Source organism: Carettochelys insculpta, chromosome 1, assembly GCF_033958435.1.
Source record: "Carettochelys insculpta isolate YL-2023 chromosome 1, ASM3395843v1, whole genome shotgun sequence".
In the NCBI taxonomy this organism is placed as follows: domain Eukaryota; kingdom Metazoa; phylum Chordata; order Testudines; family Carettochelyidae; genus Carettochelys; species Carettochelys insculpta.
Window position 1 is genome coordinate 365332368 of NC_134137.1, and position 20619 is coordinate 365352986.

Sequence of the window (20619 nt, forward strand, 5' to 3'; positions counted from 1 at the left end):
GAGTTACTCTGCAGCATTACTAAGGCTGGTATGAGCCAACGTGTTTTGTTTGGCTGCAGCATACATAGATATAGACAGGAGTGACTTACATCCATGGCTTTTGAGCAGTACAGGTTGGAGGCTACAGGGACAACAACTACTCATTAGCCTGGATTGTGCCCTAGTGCATCACAGTTGTGTGTATTTCATGACCAGGTAAATTGATATGATTACAGACAACTAGGCTTTTGGTCTGATAGTTTGTTCTTTCTATTCTCTATGCCAGTGACATTCATGGGTATGTAAACTTCAGAGGATCTGGAATGGGTTTGGATAGATTCTTTTTGATTATAGGATTGCTATGAAACCATTGGTTGGGGTTCTGTAGCCAGTGTTGGTATCACCCCCTCCTTATAAAGCTCTTTTACTTTAGAGTATTTGAGTCCCAACCAAGTTTTGGATTAAAATCTTTAGTTTGAGACTCTTTCAATTTTTTTATGGGACTGGAAGGGAAGAAGTAAACACCAAAATCTTTTGGCAGGTTTTAAACATTCAGATCTATCTTTTCCTCTTTGTTTTCAGTCAGTTGGCTTTGCCTGGGAGAATGGATTTTTCTGAAATCAGAAACATGTTCTCACACTTGCCAAAGATGTGTGCTTTGGCATATAGTTTTTAATTGTGTATATATACACCCATATATTTTAAATATTTTTCATTTTAATTAGAATGTTACATATTTTCCCACCATACCACTCTAATATTAGCATGATGAAATGACAGGGTTTTTGTTTTTTTTTATTTTTGAAATGTTCAGATTTTAGAAGTAGTGAAACAAAGCTAAAAATGAATGTGTCCTTAGCCATTTTAGAACACCATATATCAGGGTTTTTCAAAGGATCAGCCCTATTCATTTAAATAAATTAAGTATTAATATTTTGCATTTGTCCAGTGCCTTCCATCTGACCACCATGCAATTAACAACACAATTTTAGCTTCACAGTGCCCCAGTGAGCTTGCTTTAAGTAGACCAGTTTTTAAAGGAGGCTCTGTTTGGCTGCTCTTCTAACATACATGCATGTTTAACAGGCTGGCTTTTTCATGAAAAGCATAGCTGTCCCATGAAAGCTCATCACCTAATAAATTATTCTGTTAGTCTTCAAAGTGCATGACTGCTTTTTTTTGTTTTGATATTATGTAAGCTCTGAACGGCAATTTAAATAAAATGTCAGAGTCCTAAAGTTAAATGAATGTGATATTTGGAATTCTCCTCCTTCCACACCAAAGTCACATGAGCCGTGTCTACATGTGCACGCTACTTCGAAGTAGCGGCACTAACTTTGAAATAGCACCTGTCACGGCTACAAGTGTTGGGCGCTATTTCGATGTTAACATCGACGTTAGGCGGTGAGACGTTGAAGCCGCTAACCCCATGAGGGGATGGGAATAGTGCCCTACTTCGAAGTTGAACGTCGAAGTAGGGCACGTGTAGACGATCCGCGTCCCGCAACATTGAAATAGCGGGGTCCGCCATGGTGGCCATCAGCTGAGGGGTTGAGAGATGCTCTCTCTCCAGCCCCTGCGGGGCTCTATGGTCACCGTGTGCAGCAGCCCTTAGCCCAGGGCTTCTGGCTGCTGCTGCTGCAGCTGGGGATCCATGCTGCATGCACAGGGTCTGCAACCAGTTGTCGGCTCTGTGGATCTTGTGTTGTTTAGTGCAAGTGTGTCTGGGAGGGGCCCTTTAAGGGAGCGGCTTGCTGTTGAGTCCGCCCTGTGACCCTGTCTGCAGCTGTGCCTGGCACCCTTATTTCGAAGTGTGCTACTTTGGCGTGTATACGTTCCCTCGCAGCGCCTATTTCGATGTGGTGCTGCGCAACGTCGATGTTGAACGTCGACGTTGCCAGCCCTGGAGGACATGTAGACGTTATTCATCGAAATAGCCTATTTTGATGTCGCTACATCGAAATAAGCTACTTCGATGTAGGCTTCACGTGTAGACGTAGCTATGGTGTGTGTGGTGAGTTCATCCTCCATCCGCTCCTGAAGAATATTTCACTCTGCCCATTGCTTTAAGGGAGCAGGATGGCAAAGTTAGAGAGCCCATGTAGATTTTATTGCCCTTGCTCTTTTCCTGTCCATATATCTGGTCAAACTGATTACCTACTGTGTTTATGGCACTCCCCAGCATATGCACATAGGAGTCAGTCACCTTGCAGTGTGTCTGCAAAGACAGAGCACATGTGGTCCTGAGATAAGAGATGGAAATTGAAGGTATCCCAGAATTAATAGGGTTAAAACACCATAAACAGCCAATCAGTCTTTATTAGACTGACAGACATTTCCATGTCAGAGAGATGGGAATACCATGGCATTAAAACAACCAAAGTGCCCAGATTTCCACATTGTAATCTCCCTGCCTAGTTCTGAATGTTCCTCCCTTTGTCTTGGGTGCTGATAGGATTATGAGGGCAGGTTTGGAGAGAGAAGGGTCCTTTTGCATATTTGATATTGACCTTTTCGCAAATGCCAAGGTCAGCTAGCTAAATCTAAATGACTCCTATGTACAGTATAATAGTTCCCCACTGATAATGAAATGGACACATGCACAGTCCAAATGGATCAGAGAAAGTTGGCAGTTAGGTGTGCATGCATCCTGGTTTGTTGTTAATGGGATTAAACATCAAAGACCTAACAGCTAGGACCAAGACATTTAATGACCTTGAGGGACACTTGAAGTTTCCTTTCTTATGCTCTTATTCTAAAGCATATTTAGGCTGCCCTAAATTAAATCTCCTCTTTCAGAATTCTAAAATCAGAAAGCAACTTAATGTAGTTGAGATTTTCTTTTCTTATGTAGGCGAATATCCTTTTACATGAAAGAGCAATGCTGCCTGCAGAACCCACGCTGGTGTGATTGTCATTTTAATTAGCAGCAGTATTTAATTTTGCAACCACGTTAGCTTCATTCACAGGCTGTGTCTACACTTGCATTCCTTTTTTGAAAAATGCAAACAGGGCATTGATTTACATATATTGTGCTTCATTTGCATTCTTTTCAGAAGAGATTCTTTCCAAAGAAAAAAAAGCACTGTAAGATGGGGCTCTTTCAACAATAAACCCTATCTTCAAAAGAACACTTCTTCCTGAAACAAAATAGGAAGAAGGGTTTTTTGAAGATGGGTTTATTTTTGAAAGAGTCCCGTCTACACTGCTTTTTTCCCCAAAAGAATCTCTTCTGAAAATAATATGCAAATGAAGCACAAGGTATGTAAATCAGTGCCTCATTTGCATTTTCACTTTCCTTCATTTGCATTCCTCTTTTGAAAGAGGAATGCAAGTGTAGACACCACCACAAAGAAGTGAAGTCTTCCTTTAGTGCAAAGTTTTGCTACCAGAGAGAGAGAGAGAGTACTACACTTGTAATTCGTTTCTGGGATTGAGAAGAAGGAAGTAAACACCAAAATCCTTTGGCAGGTTAAGCTGTCAGATCCCTATATCTTTTCCACTAAGTACTGAAGCATCTTCTTTGGAATTGGCTAGTCCAGGATTCTGCAACCTGCGGCTCCAGAGCCACATGAGGTTCTTCAAGGACTTCTTTGTAGCTCCTGACACTATAATTGCAAAGCTAAAAAAAAAACCTGATTATTTTTGATTGAACAGTGAATGTCTAAAAGCCCAACAATGAACAACTCATGTCTAAATAGCAAACAATGTGATGTTGAAACATTGGATAACTCCCCTTTTAATATGTGAAGTACATTGTAGGATATGATACTGTACCTGTGTTTTGGTTGTGTTGCTAGTAATATCTTGATTTTGAAAAGGAAAAGGAAGCTTGAGAAATTCCTGCTGTGAAAGGCAACACACATTTTAAGAATTAAAACTGAAATGAACACGAAGTAAAAGTGGCATAGTTAAAGTGGGCTTGGGAAGTGAAAGTCAGGCAGATAGTGGCACAAACACGCACATGTAAAGTGTGAGGAAATAGAATGTGCAAAAATTTTTGAATGTCCTGCAGTAAACGTGTATCGTATTACAAATTGTGTGTGTGTGCTGTTCAACTTTCACTAATTTGAAAAAAAGGCACTTCTTGCTATTTTGGTTGCCGACCCCTGGGCTTGTTCAATCTCTAGGATCTCACAAAATCTGAGGAAGTAGATCTTACCTGTATTAGCTAATGAGCTTTTGCGTGTGTTAGTCTTTAAGGTATGCAGGACTGTTTGTTACGTGCAGCGGTCTGTTGCCTCTTAACTTCCCATGGAGCTTTGGGTTTCACTTAGCAGCTCTCAGTAGACTGGTTGATCATCACAGCCAGCCACATGTAAAATTTCCAAATGTTGAGAAAATTGCAGAAGCCCCAGTTTTCATAAGTAATATGACAAAAAGTCCAGATGGGGGGAAAAACTATTCAGCTGCAGTCTCACATTTGTCTGGACACATTATCCGATGCAGACGTGACCACATAAAAACTGTGTGGCCTGTTGGTTAAAACAGGGAGGAAGGAGACAGGCCTGCTAAGTTCTGTTCCTAGCTCTGCTGCTGACTTGACCTGTGACCCTTTTTCATTATTTCCTCTGAAACGGATAGAGCATGGTGAAGACTGCAGCCAAGACCTGAGAGTGACAGTTAGCCAGGAGGAAAAATTAGTGTGTATAGATATTAAAAGGAAGCACTTCAGAGGTAAAGGAGGCTGAAATTCTCATCTGGAGCTGGGATTTTGGTTGGTTTTCCTCTAACCTTTTTTCAGTTGCTAGTGCATATAAATACGGAGAGATTTATCTTTGAAAATTGTTCACATGAGGGAGGCGTGTGCACACTTCTGTGTGGATATAAAATTTATTATAAGATAATCTCTGTTTTGTTTTGTTTTTGTTTTTTTCCCCCCAAAGGGGCCTTGCACCTCAGAATAAACCAGAGCTGCAAAAGGTGATGGAGAAAAGGAAAAGAGATCAAGTTATTAAACAACAGAAGGAAGAGGAAGCGCAAAAGAAGAAATCTGACTTGGAAATTGAGCTAATGAAACGACAGCAGAAGCTGGAGCAGGTGAGAATGGAATTAGGTGGAGGAAGATTAGAACAGGGTGGGATTGATGGGGTAACCACGGGAGTGTCCTGTCTGTGAGTATTTGTGTTTTCTCTGTGCACCTAAACAGTCCTTAATGGATTTTATCCTTGCTGCTTGCCTTTGTAGAATTCATAGCCATTCTGTTGTATAATAAATTATGTCCCATTTAGGGAAGTAAAAGCCCATTTAATTGGTTAAATAGTAGGCTACCCTATCGTTTAACTGGTTAACCAATTAAAGGGAGGGGGGTGTGGCTGGGGAGGCCTCCCTAGCCATGCCCTCCCCTTGCCAGCTGCATGCAGCAGGGAGCCAGGTTGCTCCAGCCCAGCTAGAGCCGCCTCCCCAGCAGCCCATCTGCAGGCCGCCACAGGCAGGGGCTACTCCAGCTGTGCTGGAATGCCGCTTACCTGTAGCAGCATGTTAGCCGGTGGCCGGGTAATGTGCGGTGAGGTACCAACTATGCCCTTGTTATCATCCGAGTTTGAAACTGCAAGCGCAGGGAGCTCGTCGCTGCAAGCAGCCAAGACAGGCTGACGGATTCCCCTGGGTCCTAAGCAACCCAGTTTTTTACTGTTAGAGCAGGGAGCTGCTAGCACTCTCGCCTACGGCCAGGCTTTCGTAACCAAACGGTTAAAGTTCTTTTGTTGTGTCAGCTGTGTTGTAGTGACAAAAGGATAACAGGGTCAGGCTTGGATCTTAACTAGTTACAAGTTTATTTAAGCTACAGTTATAAGCGTGCGGTTACAAAAGGCTATTGTTTACTTCTTATATGCTAGCAAAGTACAGGTGTTAACAAGTTACGTTACAATCCAATACAAAGATATCTGTTACCATCTAACACAATGATATCTTGATACAACGACATCTAGTTACAGAGCTCTAATTCTTTAGCTGTGTACAAAAAAACGGAGACCTAGCATGGGTATATCTTACCCTCTCTGCATCTCTCAATACCAGCGTAGCCAAGCCGGATCGGTCACTCAATTCCGCGGAAAGACGAATACGAGGTTGGGCGTCCCCAGTTGTGGACCTCGGGAGGCAATCACCTGACCTGACCAGCAGGTAGTTGGTGGAGATGCACTCAAAGTTAGAGTTCTTCTTCGAGTGTCCCCGTGGGTGCTCCACATTAGGTGTCGGGCTCGCCCGGCGCCGCAGATCGGATATTCCAAGCAGTTTCTGCCGGACCGCGCATGCGCCGGTGCGCGCCGCTCCCCCGCGCGCTCCCGGCCATGTGCGCGATCCGGTCCCCGCCAGTTCCTCTTAACCGCCGTCGGCTGCAGACGGAATCCAACTAGGCTAAGGCCAAGTAGTGTATTCAACGGCTTTATCTGTTTTTTTCTTAAAGTTTTTTCAGGCACTTAGGCTACTATAAGCTTGCCGGTTGTTATTTTGTAAAAAAAAAAAAAAAAAACCACAACAACGAACAAGCTAGGAGAGGGACAGCTCAGCCAGTCCCAGTAACAAGCGCCGGAGGCCAGGAGCTAGGGCTATCAGCCCTCCTGCTAAGGCAGGCCATCGGACGGGGAAAACGGCACAAAGAAGGTGCTAAGTACCCACTTAAAAACACAAAGACTCACCAACAATGTCCTCTTCAGGCTTTAAAAAAAAAAAAAAAAAAAGAATGCTGCTTCTTGACAAGGCCCTCCAGCCAGAAGCGCCGGAGCGGCCGCAGCAGGAGGGACCCTCCGGGGCCCTTAAAAGGAAAGCTGCCTCCCTCACTCCATCAGCGCAGAAACGGAGGAAAGTATCTCCAGCCCGATCCCTGCTGGCAGCAACAGCGAGCGGGACGGGAGGAGCAAGCAGCCCCCAGCCGCAGCAACAGCTGATCGGCGGCGGCACGGAGAGCCACGTGGAAGCGGCTCAGCCTCCAATACTCAGCCAGCCGCCCCGCACCGCAGGCAGGGCGGCGGCTAAGCAAACGCCGGTACTGGCGGCACCGCAGGCAGCGGCACCGACCCCCGGGGAACCGGCAGTGCAGAGCGCGCAGGCATGCAGCCTGCCGGCACCGGAGGACACCGCAGATGCGGCATCGCCCTCGAGCGTGCCGAGCTCGGTGCGGACGGGGCCGGAATCCCCTGTATGCTCCCCAGCCCGATCCCTGCCGGCAGCAACAGCGAGCGGGATGGGAGGAGCGAGCAGCCCCCAGCCGCAGCAACAGCTGATCGGCGGCGGCACGGAGAGCCACGTGGAAGCAGCTCAGCCTCCGATAATCAGCCAGCCGCCCCGCACCGCAGGCAGGGCGGCGGCTAAACAAGCGCTGGTACCAGCGGCACCGCAGGCAGCGGCACCGACCCCTGGGGAACCGGCGGTGCAGAGCGCGCAGGCACGTAGCCTGCCGGCACTGGAGGACACCGCACGTGCGGCACCGCCCTTGAGCGTGCCGAGCTCGGTGCGGACGCCGGAATGCCCTGTATGCCCCCCAGCCCGATCCCTGCCGGCAGCAACAACGAGCGGGACGGGAGGAGCGAGCAGCCCCCAGCCGCAGCAACAGCTGATCGGCGGCGGCACGGAGAGCCACGTGCAAGCGGCTCACCCTTCGATAATCAGCCAGCCGCCCCGCACCGCAGGCAGGGCGGCGGCTAAACAAGCGCCGGTACCACCGACCCCCGGAAAACCGGCGGTGCAGAGCGCGCAGGCACGCAGCCTGCCGGCACCGAAGGACACCGCACATGCGGCACCGACTTCGAGTGTGCCGAGCTCGGTGCGGACGGGGCCAGGATCCCCTGTATGTCAGGGGCGGAGTTACCTCCTCAAGGGAGGGGGAAGACTGCACACAAGAGGAGGCATTGCAGCCCCTCTCCGCACAGGGCTGTGTAGTTGCTTTCTCACAGCCCTCCGCTATGTTGCAGACTCCAACTAGAAGGCAGGGGTCCCCCCCCCCTTGGCCTACCCGGAGCCCCCTTCTCCATTTCTGCAACCAGCCTCACCCTGGCTGGGACCACCTCCACCCTTCCTGGGATTTGAACCGCTGGACTATTAGGCAAAGTCGCTCTCTCCAGGGTCTCGACGGTCTCCCTCCCCCAGACGCAAAGGGTATGCACCAAGGGAGTGGTCTAGGTCACCTTCCCAAGACCAGTGCTTATACTGCCGTGGTCGCCCCTACCACGCAGGGCATAGACACCATCGGCAATCTACTAGGGAAAGATCCCTACGAACGATCTCGTACCCCCAAGGGCAATTGTGACCGGGGACAGAGACTTAAGCATCTCAGGGGGGACTGGTTATGGAACCCCGAGATTTTTCCTCGCACACCTCTAGTGAGAGGGTGTACCATCATCAGCAGGAACCGGAAGGGTCCAGAAAGACGTACCCCAGCGGTTCCTCGCTTTCCTCCCCGGATGAGGCTACGGCCCCGGGGGGCGTCCATCCTCCGGACGATCTCAAACAGTTCCAAGAGCTGTTTTACGAGGGTGGCCTTCACGCAAGGCTTCCAGACAGCAAAGGTGCAAGAGCAACACCATAAGCTCCTCAAAAATCTGAGACCTCCGGCCTCCTCCAAAATAGCAATACCGCTGATGACGCAATCTTGGAGCCTGCCACTATGATATGGCAGACTCCTGCGACTATTCCGCCTGTCCACAAAAGAGCGAAAAAAAAAAAAAAAAAAATACTTCGTGCCCACGAAGGGCATGGAGTTCCTGTTCAGCCACCCACAACCAAATTCTTTGGTGGCGGAGTCGTCGCAACGTGGGGGAATAAACAAACATGCCAAAAAGCTAGAGCTGTTGGGCAGAAAGGTCTACTCCTCCTCCACGCTACTGTTGCCAATGGCAAATTACGCAGCGCATCTAGCGAACCATAATTTCAACAACCACATTGGGTTGACCTCCCTCATGGACTCGCTTCCAGAGGGCACGAAACCAGTGCTCAAGGCCATCATCCGACCATTTTATAACCAGTGGCAAAGGATCACCACAGACACATGGGTGCTGGAGATCATAGCCACGGGGTACGCCATCCCCTCCCAGTTGCTCCCACCGCCATGACCTCCACCCGGGGCCCCACCTCCAGGAGACCTCCCATGTAGCGAGGCTCAAGCAGGAGGTAGACCATCTCATGCTCGTAGGGGCAGTGGAAAGAGTGCCGGAGCAACTGCAAGGGAGAGGGTTCTACTCGAGGTACTTCCTCACGGGGAGGTCCATCTTAGATTTTCGAGGCCTCACCGGTACCTGCGCAAGCAACGTTTTCGGATGATCACAAACGCCTCCATCCTTACGGCACTAGACGATGGAGATTGGTTCGCAGCCCTCGACTTACAAGGTCCTACCGTTTGGGCTCTGCTCAGCCCCCAGAGTCTTCACCAAGACCTTGGCAGTGGTGTCAGCCTACCTGCACAGACAGGGGGTATTTATATTCCAGTATCTGAATGACTGCCTACTCAAAGGGGCCTCAAAGGAGGAGGTACTACGCATAATATGTGTCACAGCAGGCACGTTCTCTTCGCTCGGCCTGCTTATCAATCTGACAAAATCAAAGACAGACCCCACACAGGACATAGAGTTCGTAGGGGCACGCATAAATTCTATTACAGCGAGGGCGTATCTACCAGAGACTCGCTTGCGGGCCATCGGCTCCCTCGCGCAAGGCTTCACCTTCAGCCCTATGGTGCCGGTTCTGACGTGCTTACAGCCGCTGGGCCACATGGCAGCAGCAACGTTTCGTAGAACAGAACGCCAGGTTACACATGCGCAGCATGCAGCATTGGCTGGCGAGCGTATACAAACCGGCAGCACACACTGTTCACAGGATGGCGTCGCCCACAACGGAGGTGCGCAAATCCCTGCAATGGTGGGTAAACCCAGAGAACCTGCTAACAAGGGTACCCTTCCACCAACCACACGTATTGGTTTTTCTTACTACAGATGCCCCCCTCATAGGGTGGGGAGCACACATGGGCGAAGAGGTGACGCAAGGGCTGTGGTCCTCTATGGAGCAGTCACTGCACACAAATATACTGGAGCTCAAAGCAGTGTTCAACGCCTGCAGACACTTTCGAGACCAACTGAAAGGCAAGGTAGTCGGGATCAGTACAGACGATACCTCCACCATGTTTTATATAAATCGGCAAGGAGGAGCTCGGTCCCGTGCCTTATGTGTAGAAGCAGTCCGGTTGTGGAACTGCTGCATCGCCAGCAATGTAACCTTGAAAGCCTCGTACTTACCAGGCGCTCGCAATGTGAGGGCAGACCAGCTGAGCAGGCGTTTCGCACTCACGCACGAGTGGCAGATCCGTCCCGATCTGCTGCAACCGATTTTTCCACGCATGGGGTTTTTCCCCAGATAGACCCTGTTTGCTACTCAGCACAACAAGAAGTGCCCACGATTCTGCTCCAGGGCAGGACTGGGACGGGGGTCCCTGAGGGATGCCTTCGCGATCTCATGGAGGGGCCCCCTGCTTTACGCTTTCCCTCCCACAGTGCTCATCCACAAAGTGTTGCAGAAAGCCAGGAGGGAAGGAACCTGAATGATCCCGATAGTCCCAACGTGGGATCGACAGCAATGGTTCCCCCTATTCCTGCGCATGTCGGACCGGCCACCGAGGTCCCCTCCGGTGGCGCGGGATCTGCTCACGCAAGCCCAGGGGTCCATAGTGCATCCGCACCCCCAAAGCCTGCGACTACAAACGTGGTTAATCCATGGCTCAGCTCCCTAGAGAGCACATGTACGGAGGAAGTGCAGCAAGTCCTAGAAAGTAGCAGGAGGACTTCCACCAGGAAGACCTTCAAGCAGAAATGGACTTGCTTTACGGCATGGTGTTCTACCAAACAGCTAGCCCCCTTTCGGTGCCTATGGCTGTGATATTAGAGTATTTACTGGACCTCAAGAGAGGAGGACTCTCGCTATCCTCGTTTCAGGTCCACCTGGCCGCCATTTTGGTGTTCAGACACGAAGAGGAAGGGCACACGGTGTTCGCCCATCCCATGGTTACCAGGTTCTTCAAAGGGCTGGTAAGCCTATACCCCCCTCAGAAACCGCTTCCACCTCTGTGGAACTCGGACCTGGTGCTTAATGCGAAAAGGGGACCACCGTTTGAGCCTTTGGCCACGGTTTCCCTCCGCCTCCTTATGATGAAGACGACCTTTCTTCTCGCAATCACGTCAGCTCGCAGGGTGAGCGAGCTTGAGGCAGTTATGGCAACGCCGCCCTGCGCTGTTTTTCCAAGGAGGCGGTAACCATACGGCTGCATCCAGCCTTTGTTCCTAAAGTTTCTTTCTGAGTTTCATACTAACGAACCTATTGTTTACCCTTGTTTATCCAAAGCCTCATAACTCTAACAAAGAGGTGCGCCTACACCTCCTGGACGTGAGCAGGCGCTAGCTTTCTATATGGACAGGACCAAGTCCTTCCGGAGAACGGATAGGCTCCTAGTCTCTATCGCTCCCAAATCAAAAGGAGAATGTCTCTCTTCGCAGAGAATCTCTAAGCACATCGTATCTTGCATAAAAATGTGCTACAAACTCAAAAAGACTCCTTTACTGGCCACGCCCAGGGCTCATTCCACTAGGGCGCTGGCAGCATCAACAGTCTTTTTTCAAGGGCGTTGCGCTAAAAGACATTTGCAGAGTGGCGACCTGGTCATCCTGTGACACCTTCGCCAAACATTACGCCCTTCACAGGGTATTCCAAGAGGATACCCGTCTCTTGGCAGCGGTCCTCTCGGGGACAAGCTGCACATAATCCGATTACCCACCTCCTATCTTGGGTTACTGCTGGGTAGTCACCTAATGTGGAGCACCCACGGGGACACTCGAAGAAGAAAGAAAGGTTACTCACCGTAGTAACGGTGGTTCTTCGAGATGTGTCCCCGTGGGTGCTCCACTACCCGCCCATCCTCCCCGCTCCGGATCTCTGTTTAGTGTTTTGCAGGAGCATCCGAGGCGGTTGGTCAAGGAACTGGCGGGGACCGGATCGCGCACATGGCCGGGAGCGCGCGGGGGAGCGGCGCGCACCGGCGCATGCGCGGTCCGGCAGAAACTGCTTGGAATATCCGATCTGCGGCGCCGGGCGAGCCCGACACCTAATGTGGAGCACCCACGGGGACACATCTCGAAGAACCACCGTTACTACGGTGAGTAACCTTTCTTTCTGCTGGGCCCACCTTTTATACCCCTTTTGGGTTACGTATTCTCTTTCTTATCTAGGGTGCCAGATCGTACTGGTCTGTCTTTTGTGACGCCAGTTTGTTACAAGGGCAATTCTTACTTAATTTGCACTTGTAAGACAGGAGAGAAGCAATTTGAGAGTACAGGACATTCTTTTTGTGTGGGCGGGGGACTTCGCCTTCTGGGATGGTTGTATGGTCATCAAATCCATCAATGCCAGCTGGGGTGATTTCCTGAGGGTCCCCCCCCCCTTGTTGACAGTTTGGCCTGTTAGCCTTTTATCTGTACTTTCTGTTTCTCAGGGTCACGATAAGCTAGCACATCTGGGCCTCAATGAGGGCATCAAAGACTGTGCTGTCAGCAGCCGTTTCCGTGCCCTGTGTGCTCCTCAGTGGGGGGGGGGGCAGCGAGCAAGCTGGCTTGTAAGGGGGAGACTTTGTCTGGCTACACAGCACTACCAGGCTGGAGCAACATCCTGCCTGTGCTGATGTGGTGGGGGAGGGGGTGTTGCTCCAGCCCCTGCTGTTTAACCATTAGTATCCCTAGTACCTTGGCACAGAGGCAGAAAGGAGAGAGCTGATTTGAGTGGTATGTGGTGCTTGTTAATCATTAGGAAGACCCTGATGAACAGTTCCTCTCAAGGTTGCATTTACTGTTCACTGTCTGAGAGTTGCTTCTTCCTGTTAGCTCATAGGTTTGCACTCAGGACTTGCAGAGTCATTGTTAGTCAGTTATATATATGACCACACCTCAGGAGGCACAGTAAGCAACTATATGCCCTAATGTTTTTTTTTGATGGCTGCCATGTATGGGCAGGAATGCTGTATGCTTTAGAAATGTTAGTAATTGGACACTCAAAATGTCTGCCACAGACAAATTGGGGGGAAGCTATTGTTTTGCTCATGTTCTACTCCAAGGTAAGCAAAGCAACTGGAGATGTCTCCATTAGACACCTAAATACATGTTGAGATCCTACAAGCAAGCATGTTACTAATTCTTCTGTCCCGTGTTCTCGCTGGGCGTGATTGTCTCCATCCTGCACTGAAAGGCAGAGTAGAGGGCTTTATTTATTTTTAGTTTACAAGGCTATTTTCATGGCTGTCTCCAAAAACTCAGTCTCATTGTCCCATCATGTGAGTATGGTTTGTGGAAAAACTATTTCCAGGCTAGGTGGATCTTCCAGGAAAAGTGGGTTAGATGTGACTGGAGTAAAATGCAGAACACAATACTCCTGTCTAAATGCCACTTCACCTCTTTTTGCTATACTCTGTTCAGCTACTTCTCAGTCTTTGAGGTTGTGTTTCCTTCTGTATGAAATCAGAGCTTTAATTTTGTCCCGTTACTTTTTGTTCATTTGTACAGGTGTTTTATCTTTTTTTTTTTAAACATAACTCTTATTTCAGATGGAACTGGAGAAACAAAAGCTTCAGGAGGAGCAGGAAAATGCCCCTGAATTTGTTAAAGTCAAAGGCAATTTAAGGAGGACAGCCCAGGAATCAGCAGAAGCTCCAGACTCCTAGAGGAAATACCTGATAAGACTTTCAACATTCCAACAGTGGCTGCAGAGAGAGGCTTCTGAAAGTTGTCTCACCCCTTTGCCCTGGAGAGGGAAGATAACTGGCATCCAGGTGATGATTACTGAAGATGGGTTTTGAATTCCTGGAAGCTATGTGCATTAAAACTTTGCAACGTAAATATATCAAATGCAACCGACACAGTACTGAGACCAGTGGGTACGCAGCGTCTTCTCAGTTCAGGATTATGGACATGTCTGAAGTGCTTAATAAGAGACACCAGGGACACAAAAAATTCCTTGGGTGTTGAACTGCTTGGTTTCATCTGATCCCAGTTTAGTGGAGACATCAAGCTTATATTTTGCTTTAAAAAAAATTCTCTGGTCATATTTTACAGAACTATGTTGTGCAGAGTCATTCTCAATTTCTGATCTTTCAGTCTGTGTAGAGTCTTGTTTTGAAAATGTGGGTTCCGGCACTCTAATTTTAATAGGGGTTAAATGTACAGTGGAAGTGAGGTGTCCAGGTCATTGCTGAACATCTCACGGGCTATTACCACTGGGAAAAATTTTGCAGAGAAATAGGAATGTTGAAAATTCAGGGGCACTAAACAGCTGAAAAAATTTATGACCAAATTCTGTCTTTGGAGCTACATGCAGAGTTTGGCTTTTGGGTGCAAAAATTGGAATATTTCCTCACCTGGGAAAAACCAGAGAACACTTCCTTTCTCCCACTCCTATAGAACATTTGTACTGTATAGGCCCATGCAGCTCCACTGGTGTATCTTTGGCTGATCAACTCTTAGTGGGAAATGACCCTCCTGCTAGTTTTTATTTCTTAAGGACGCTTTGGTTTGCTGGCACCATCTTTCTCCTCTGGGACCTTCAGATCTAAACTGAATGTTAGCAGGTTAGTAGCATTGAACTCAGAGGACTGAGGGCTGTCATTTGAACTAGGGACCCGATTCTGTCCTTACTCAGAGCAGCTTGAAGACAAAAGGAATGCTGCTCACAGATCAGCTGTGGAATGAGGTTTAAATGAGACCACAGTCCCCTCCAAGGCTCTTGAAATGAGAAGCTTTCCCGATGTTAGACAAATTCTGACCTATTTCATGAGACAGGATGAAAGATGGGTTAAGGGAATCAATTTATCCCTGAGTCTTGGGGCCTTATTTTATCCCTTACATGGAGCCCTACTGACTTGCCACTGAGTAGGATGGTAGTCAGTCAGGGTGATAGAATCTAAGTTGCTTGTGACTACTACTTTTCCCCTGTCAGGAAAGCCTGGAGCTGGGGAGGAGACTGCTCATGCAGGGCTAGAACCGCCACTGGGTACATGTGCACATCCTCACTGGGAGGTGTGTGTTACCGCACTTGCTCGTTGTCTTAGCCCTAGAGCGCTACGCAGAAATAATAACAGAGCTCCTTTGTAATTACACCTGTGCTAAATGCTGGAGAATATTTTCTCTTTACGGCAGCCGTGTGTGCGTGCAAGATTTTGTATTTGGTTTTTGTTTTTCCCAGGGTATTGGAAATTTAACTACGCTTTCAGTATTGGACCTGGGACATGCCATTCACAATTAGCAGTGTTTCTTAGGCATAGCCTTCAAGTTGTCAGAATCTGTGTGTGTGTGGTCTAATGACGACACAGGTAAATTTTGGGGAGCTTGTACCATTGACTTAGATTGCACAGCAGCTCACATTTAGAAGATTAAATGTTACAAGTGGTTTACGAAGCTGTTCAGTCTGTGATCATACAAAGGGCAAAGGCAAAATGGAGGGCAACACATTTGGTAAACTCCACCAAAAGTAACGAAAGCAATTTTCCCCAGCCTTTCTTGCTTTTCAAAGTCTTCCTTTCTAGCAGCCAGTCATTCAGACACACTCTGCCTGGATTTGCCTCTTGTCTAATGTTCAGGCAATAGTCTCCACTATTCTGTGTTGCTTCCTCTACCACAAGAGGTGGAAAACAGTCCTTCTGAAATTTTACCTTGATGCTTAGCCAGTGCTGTTTATCTTTCTGTCCCACTCCCTGTCTGGGGAACTCCTTCAGGTCTATTGGATTCCAGTTCCACAGCCAGCCTGAGGACACAGTTCTACCTTGCCTGACCAGCACATAGCTTTAAAAGAGGCTCAGCCTCTGCCATTTCACATCAACGTATGTGGCAAGCCTGCTACTTAAACATAGATATAAAAGATACAAGGCCTAATCCAAAGTGCTATGATATCAGTGGAAAAGGCTTCCCATTGATTTAGTGGACTTTCACTCAGGCTCAGGCTTTCGGGAATACAGGATGGATGTTTTCTGCTTCCCATTCATATTGGTGTAACCAGTATGATTAAAGGTAGAGTTCCTCTTTCAGAAAGACAGAAGCCCTGAATATTACTTCTGTGTACAGCATGAAGAATCAAATTGTGTTACTAGACTAAATATCAGTTGCATGATGACTTTTTAAAAAAAATCTTAAAATTTGGCTGTACTTTGCCTAGGAACCCAAAAGTCAATTTCATGTGGATTTGGCAGGCAAAACTCTGTTTTTTAAAATGAGGAACCAACAACGGGTTTGATGATGCAGTCCTTAGACAGATGACAGGTTAGTCAAAATAGAAATAGACCCATTAAATCCAGGGTCTACCTGTGTAAGTAACTGTTCACCAGTGTGAAGAAAGGAATTTATCATCTTACCCTTTATTACATGAAATTTTAACTAATCCTCTGTTTTCATTGAGCTATCTTCTTGAATTAAGAGGCTCATTTTTACCACTTTGTCTGTAATAGGGCAAGACACTTTTTTTTAAGGAACCTTGCTTTTTGTCAGTATAGTAGTAAATTTAGGATTTCTTTCTAGCTCTTAAAGCTGGCTTTAACCTTCTGTTAATGTCTGTACTTGTTTGGGTGTACATATATAAATATATATAAATATAAAAAGGGAGCCTTAATAAGTGTGTTTTCATAATTTAATATTTTTTTGTATTTGCTCTTGTGTAATTGTTTTTAACTAAAGGTAATACAGAAATGAGGGTGGAATACTTAGAGCCAAAGTTATGCTTAATAAAATCTACTATGTGCTTAGAATATGCAACTGTCTCTCTCTTGACCTGCTGGAAATGGAGCTTTGGAGGTGCACTGAACATTGTCCAGATCATTTAAAAATTACGTTGTCTGTCTTTTTTCAAGGAACAAATTCAAGACCACACTGACTTGATTCCTGTAACTTGTAAATATAATTATACGCATATAACATAATGGATACATTAGTTTGGCAGAGACAGATAAATTTTACTGTCTTTTTTGCTTTTTATTTTCAGTGAGAATTCTTTAAAGGCACTTAAAATCTAGGCAGCATGGAGAAATGATTTAAAGAAGAAAAGGAATGCTGAGCTATTCAGCTAATATGGATGAATAAGGGGATGGAAGTTTTAGGAAAGTTTTTGATGGGATTAAATAATTCCTGAACGTTATTGAGTGTAGCTTTGCTGACCTTATTGAAGCACATGAATAGGGCCCAACCAAACTCATGGCAATGAAAAACATGTCACAGATTGTGAAATCTGACCACCTCCTCCTTTCTCTCCCCACCCCGGGTGAAATCTGGCCTTTTGTGTGTTTTTACCCTATGTTATACCAATTTCACTGGCAGGAGACCAGTGTTTCTCAAATGGGGGGTGGGAACGGACACCCAAAAGGGAGTTGCAGGATTGCCACAGGGTTATTTTAGCAGGGATCATGGTATGGCCACCGTTACTTCTACACAGCCTGCAGAGCTGGGATCCCAGCTAGTAACCATCAATCTCCAACTGCCCAGCTCTGAAAGCAGCAGCACAGAAGTAAAGGTAGCAGTGCCACAACCGTCCCTTACAATAGCCTTGTGGAACACCCCCCCCCCCACACACACACAGCAGTGCGACAACTTCCCTTACAATAACCTTGTGGAAACCCCCCCACACACACACATAGCAGTGCCACAACCTTCCCTTACAATAGCCTGGTGGAACCCCCCCCCACACATACACAGCACTGCCACAACCTTCCCTTACAATAGCCTTGTGGACTTCCCCCCACTCCACACACACACACACACACACACACACACACACACACACACACACACACACACACACACACACACACACACACACACACACACTCACTCACTCACTCCTTTTTGGGTCAAGACCCCTCCACTTGCAACACTGAAATTTCAGTTTTGAAAAGCTGCAATAATGAAATGTTATGATTTTTACAATCCTATGACTGGAAATGACTGACATGGACGGTGAATTTGGTAGGGCCCTACATGTGGGCAAAATTAATTCCAGAAATCAAACTGATTTACAAGAAGGTGACATTTGACCCATTTAAAAATAGTATCAAAGAAAAGTGCTGAGTCTGGTCCTGCACTGTGCTCCTGGTCCAGCAAAGCATTTAAGCAGATCAAGTCTCATGGGACTTGTTATGTTTAAGGTAAAGCATGTGCTTTAATAGTCTGCTGAGTTGGGGCCAGCAAGCTCAGCACCTTCAAGGACTGAGGCCTCTAAGAGCAAGAGAATGAGCTATGAAAGCAGATAGGAAAGATGCAGAGAGAAGATGATAGCCCAGGGAAAAATATGGAAGTGCAATTCAGTCTTCCTTGCCTAACTCCATGATGATGATGAAAATTCAGCGTAGGTGCTAGTGGCAGCCTAGTACAGGTGGTGAAAGGCCAGTAGTGGGGTGTAGTTTAGGGGAGGCTCAGAGGAGCCATGAATTCAGACCAGATGTCAGGAAATGCTTCCCCCCCGCTTCAGAAAATACTCAGCATGTGGAATGGATCCTGGCAATGCTGCTGAAGCAGAAACTGGAGCCGCTCCAGGAGCTATCAGATGTAGGGGGAGGTAGAAGGGGATGGAGTGTTTTAATTGGGGGTAAGTTTCAATGGAGTGCTAAAAGGATTGCTGCTTCCCATACTTCCATCCCAAACATACAGAAATGTGTTTCAAATTATCCTTCAGCTATTTCATTCCAGTTTCAGAGAGAAAACAGAGTGGGGGATGTTTGATCGGTGCCTGTAGCAAGTCCAGGAAAAAAAAAAAAGGTCTTCATTTGTATCTCTGCAGATTGCATCATGCTGAGGCATCGTGTTTAAATGGCTTCACACATACAGATCTGTTGTAAGCGTGCAACGGGGAAAGCCAGAACAGCTCTGCTCTCGCAGTCGTGTGCAAACTGGTGGTAGCATGACATACCGTGCAGGAAGCCAGCTTGCTCACGGCTGCAGTTGAGCCAACAGTCCTTTGTTAGAGTTGACACCACAAATCCAACTGAGGTAATGATTTCTGACCTGAAGAGAGGAGGAAGCCGACTAGTCAGTGCAGCTTTCCAGGGGTCACAGCCAGTATCATCAGGCTTGGTAAGGGGAAGGAGTCAAATCATTTGAGATTGCCAAGCCCTCTTTCTACTGAGGATCCTCAAAGACAAGGTCTGTACTCTGAATTCATGGAAGGACTGGCAAGCCAGTGGGCCCAGAGAATGGACAAGATCTAGAAACCTGAATATACAGCTAGATCAGTGTTTCTTAAACTATGCTCTGCAGAACACTGGTGTTGCATGAACAACTTCTAGGTGTGCCATGAGCATCTGACACTTTCTTGATATACACTGACGGTATATATTTTCTGTTATTAAACCCAGATACGATGTTTCTTCTTCATTTTCTTCATTGCTGTGATACCTGCTTAAATTACTTCATTTTGTTTTTGCTGTATATGTGCTGTTTGTTTTGCTTTTGGTTTGTGGTGTGTTCTTTTTGTTTTGTTTTTCTTTTGGCCTGACAATTTTTTGAAGAAAAGTTTCGTAGGTGTTCCGCATAAAAACAGTACTAGTGTTTGGTGTTCCGAGGTCCCGAAAAAGTTTAAGAAACACTAAACTAGATTATTTGCTTTAAGTTCCTTTCATCTGAGGACTCCGGACTTGCCACGCCTTTGTGATGCAGGTAAGTTTTTATTAATTCACTTGAGTGATGGGAAAACTATGGCGAATGCAAGGGGAGGGAATTGTCTGAGCTCATGCAGCAAGCAGACAGCAGTAACGCTGGTAGGGTACAGAACTCCTGACCTTTGTTCCTATTCTCCAGCCACTGGACTATGCTCTCTCCCCCAAAATTTTTGGCATGCTTCAGGCCCAAGCTGGAGAAGGGAGGGCAAAGACTAGACAATAAACCACTGATGGTGATGGCCGTGCTTTAGAAGCTGACTGGGGATTGAGCTTAAGTCCATTGGCAATGCGCATTAGAAGAACATGCAGGTAGGTGGGTAGCTGTGAGGCTTATGAGTGACCATAAGGGAGGCTTCTGAGATTACAAATATCCCCAAGCCTATAGAGGTGCTTCATTCTGCTTAATTAAAATCAATTGCTGCAGGGTCAAGCCCTTAAAGGTCTTTCGGCATGACATTGCCTCACAGATTTGTTTCCAAGCCGCCTTCAGAGCCAGCCTCAGTGGTAGTCTTGTTAGGGTTGGCTCTGTGAGTGCCAGTCAGGAGCCATTCTAACCAGGTGCCATGCCACGTAGATTTCTTGCCCTGACGTGATTTCAGCAGACAATGTCTTTGTTGTGGGGCAGACATACCTGGAGCACCCTTCTGTGGCTGGCAGGGGCACAGGAAGTGCACCAATCACTGGTCCCTTCGTTCAAAGTCTTGGGAATAGTCCAAACAGTCCAAGTACAAATAGCGCCATTGGGGAGTTCACTGTAAACATCCCATGCACATAAAGCGCAAGAAAGTAAGTCTCAAGGCCAAACCCCACAACTCTAACCTAGACAGTACATCAAACAGAGACCTGGCATCCTATCACCACCCCTCCCCACCCCATCTCTCCAAAAACCAGCTAGCAGCTCCCTCTGCACTCCTGCTGCACTCTCAGCCATGCCTTCTCTGGCCATGGCTCTCTGACTCAGGAAAAACAGCTGGCTGTCCCCTCTACTG

At 47.3% G+C, this 20619-nt stretch overlaps 1 protein-coding gene across 1 annotated transcript in view; it reads left to right on the plus strand.

Moving 5' to 3' along the window:
* Positions 1 to 16782, plus strand: part of FAM107B (family with sequence similarity 107 member B) — an 86295-nt gene extending 69513 nt beyond the window's left edge. Inside the window, exons 3-4 of the mRNA XM_074984176.1 lie at positions 4866 to 5019; positions 13547 to 16782. Of these exons, the coding sequence (XP_074840277.1) occupies positions 4866 to 5019; positions 13547 to 13663 (271 nt within the window). The 3' untranslated portion in view covers positions 13664 to 16782. The remainder of the gene's footprint in view (positions 1 to 4865; positions 5020 to 13546) is intronic.
* The last annotated feature ends 3837 nt before the right edge of the window (positions 16783 to 20619 follow it).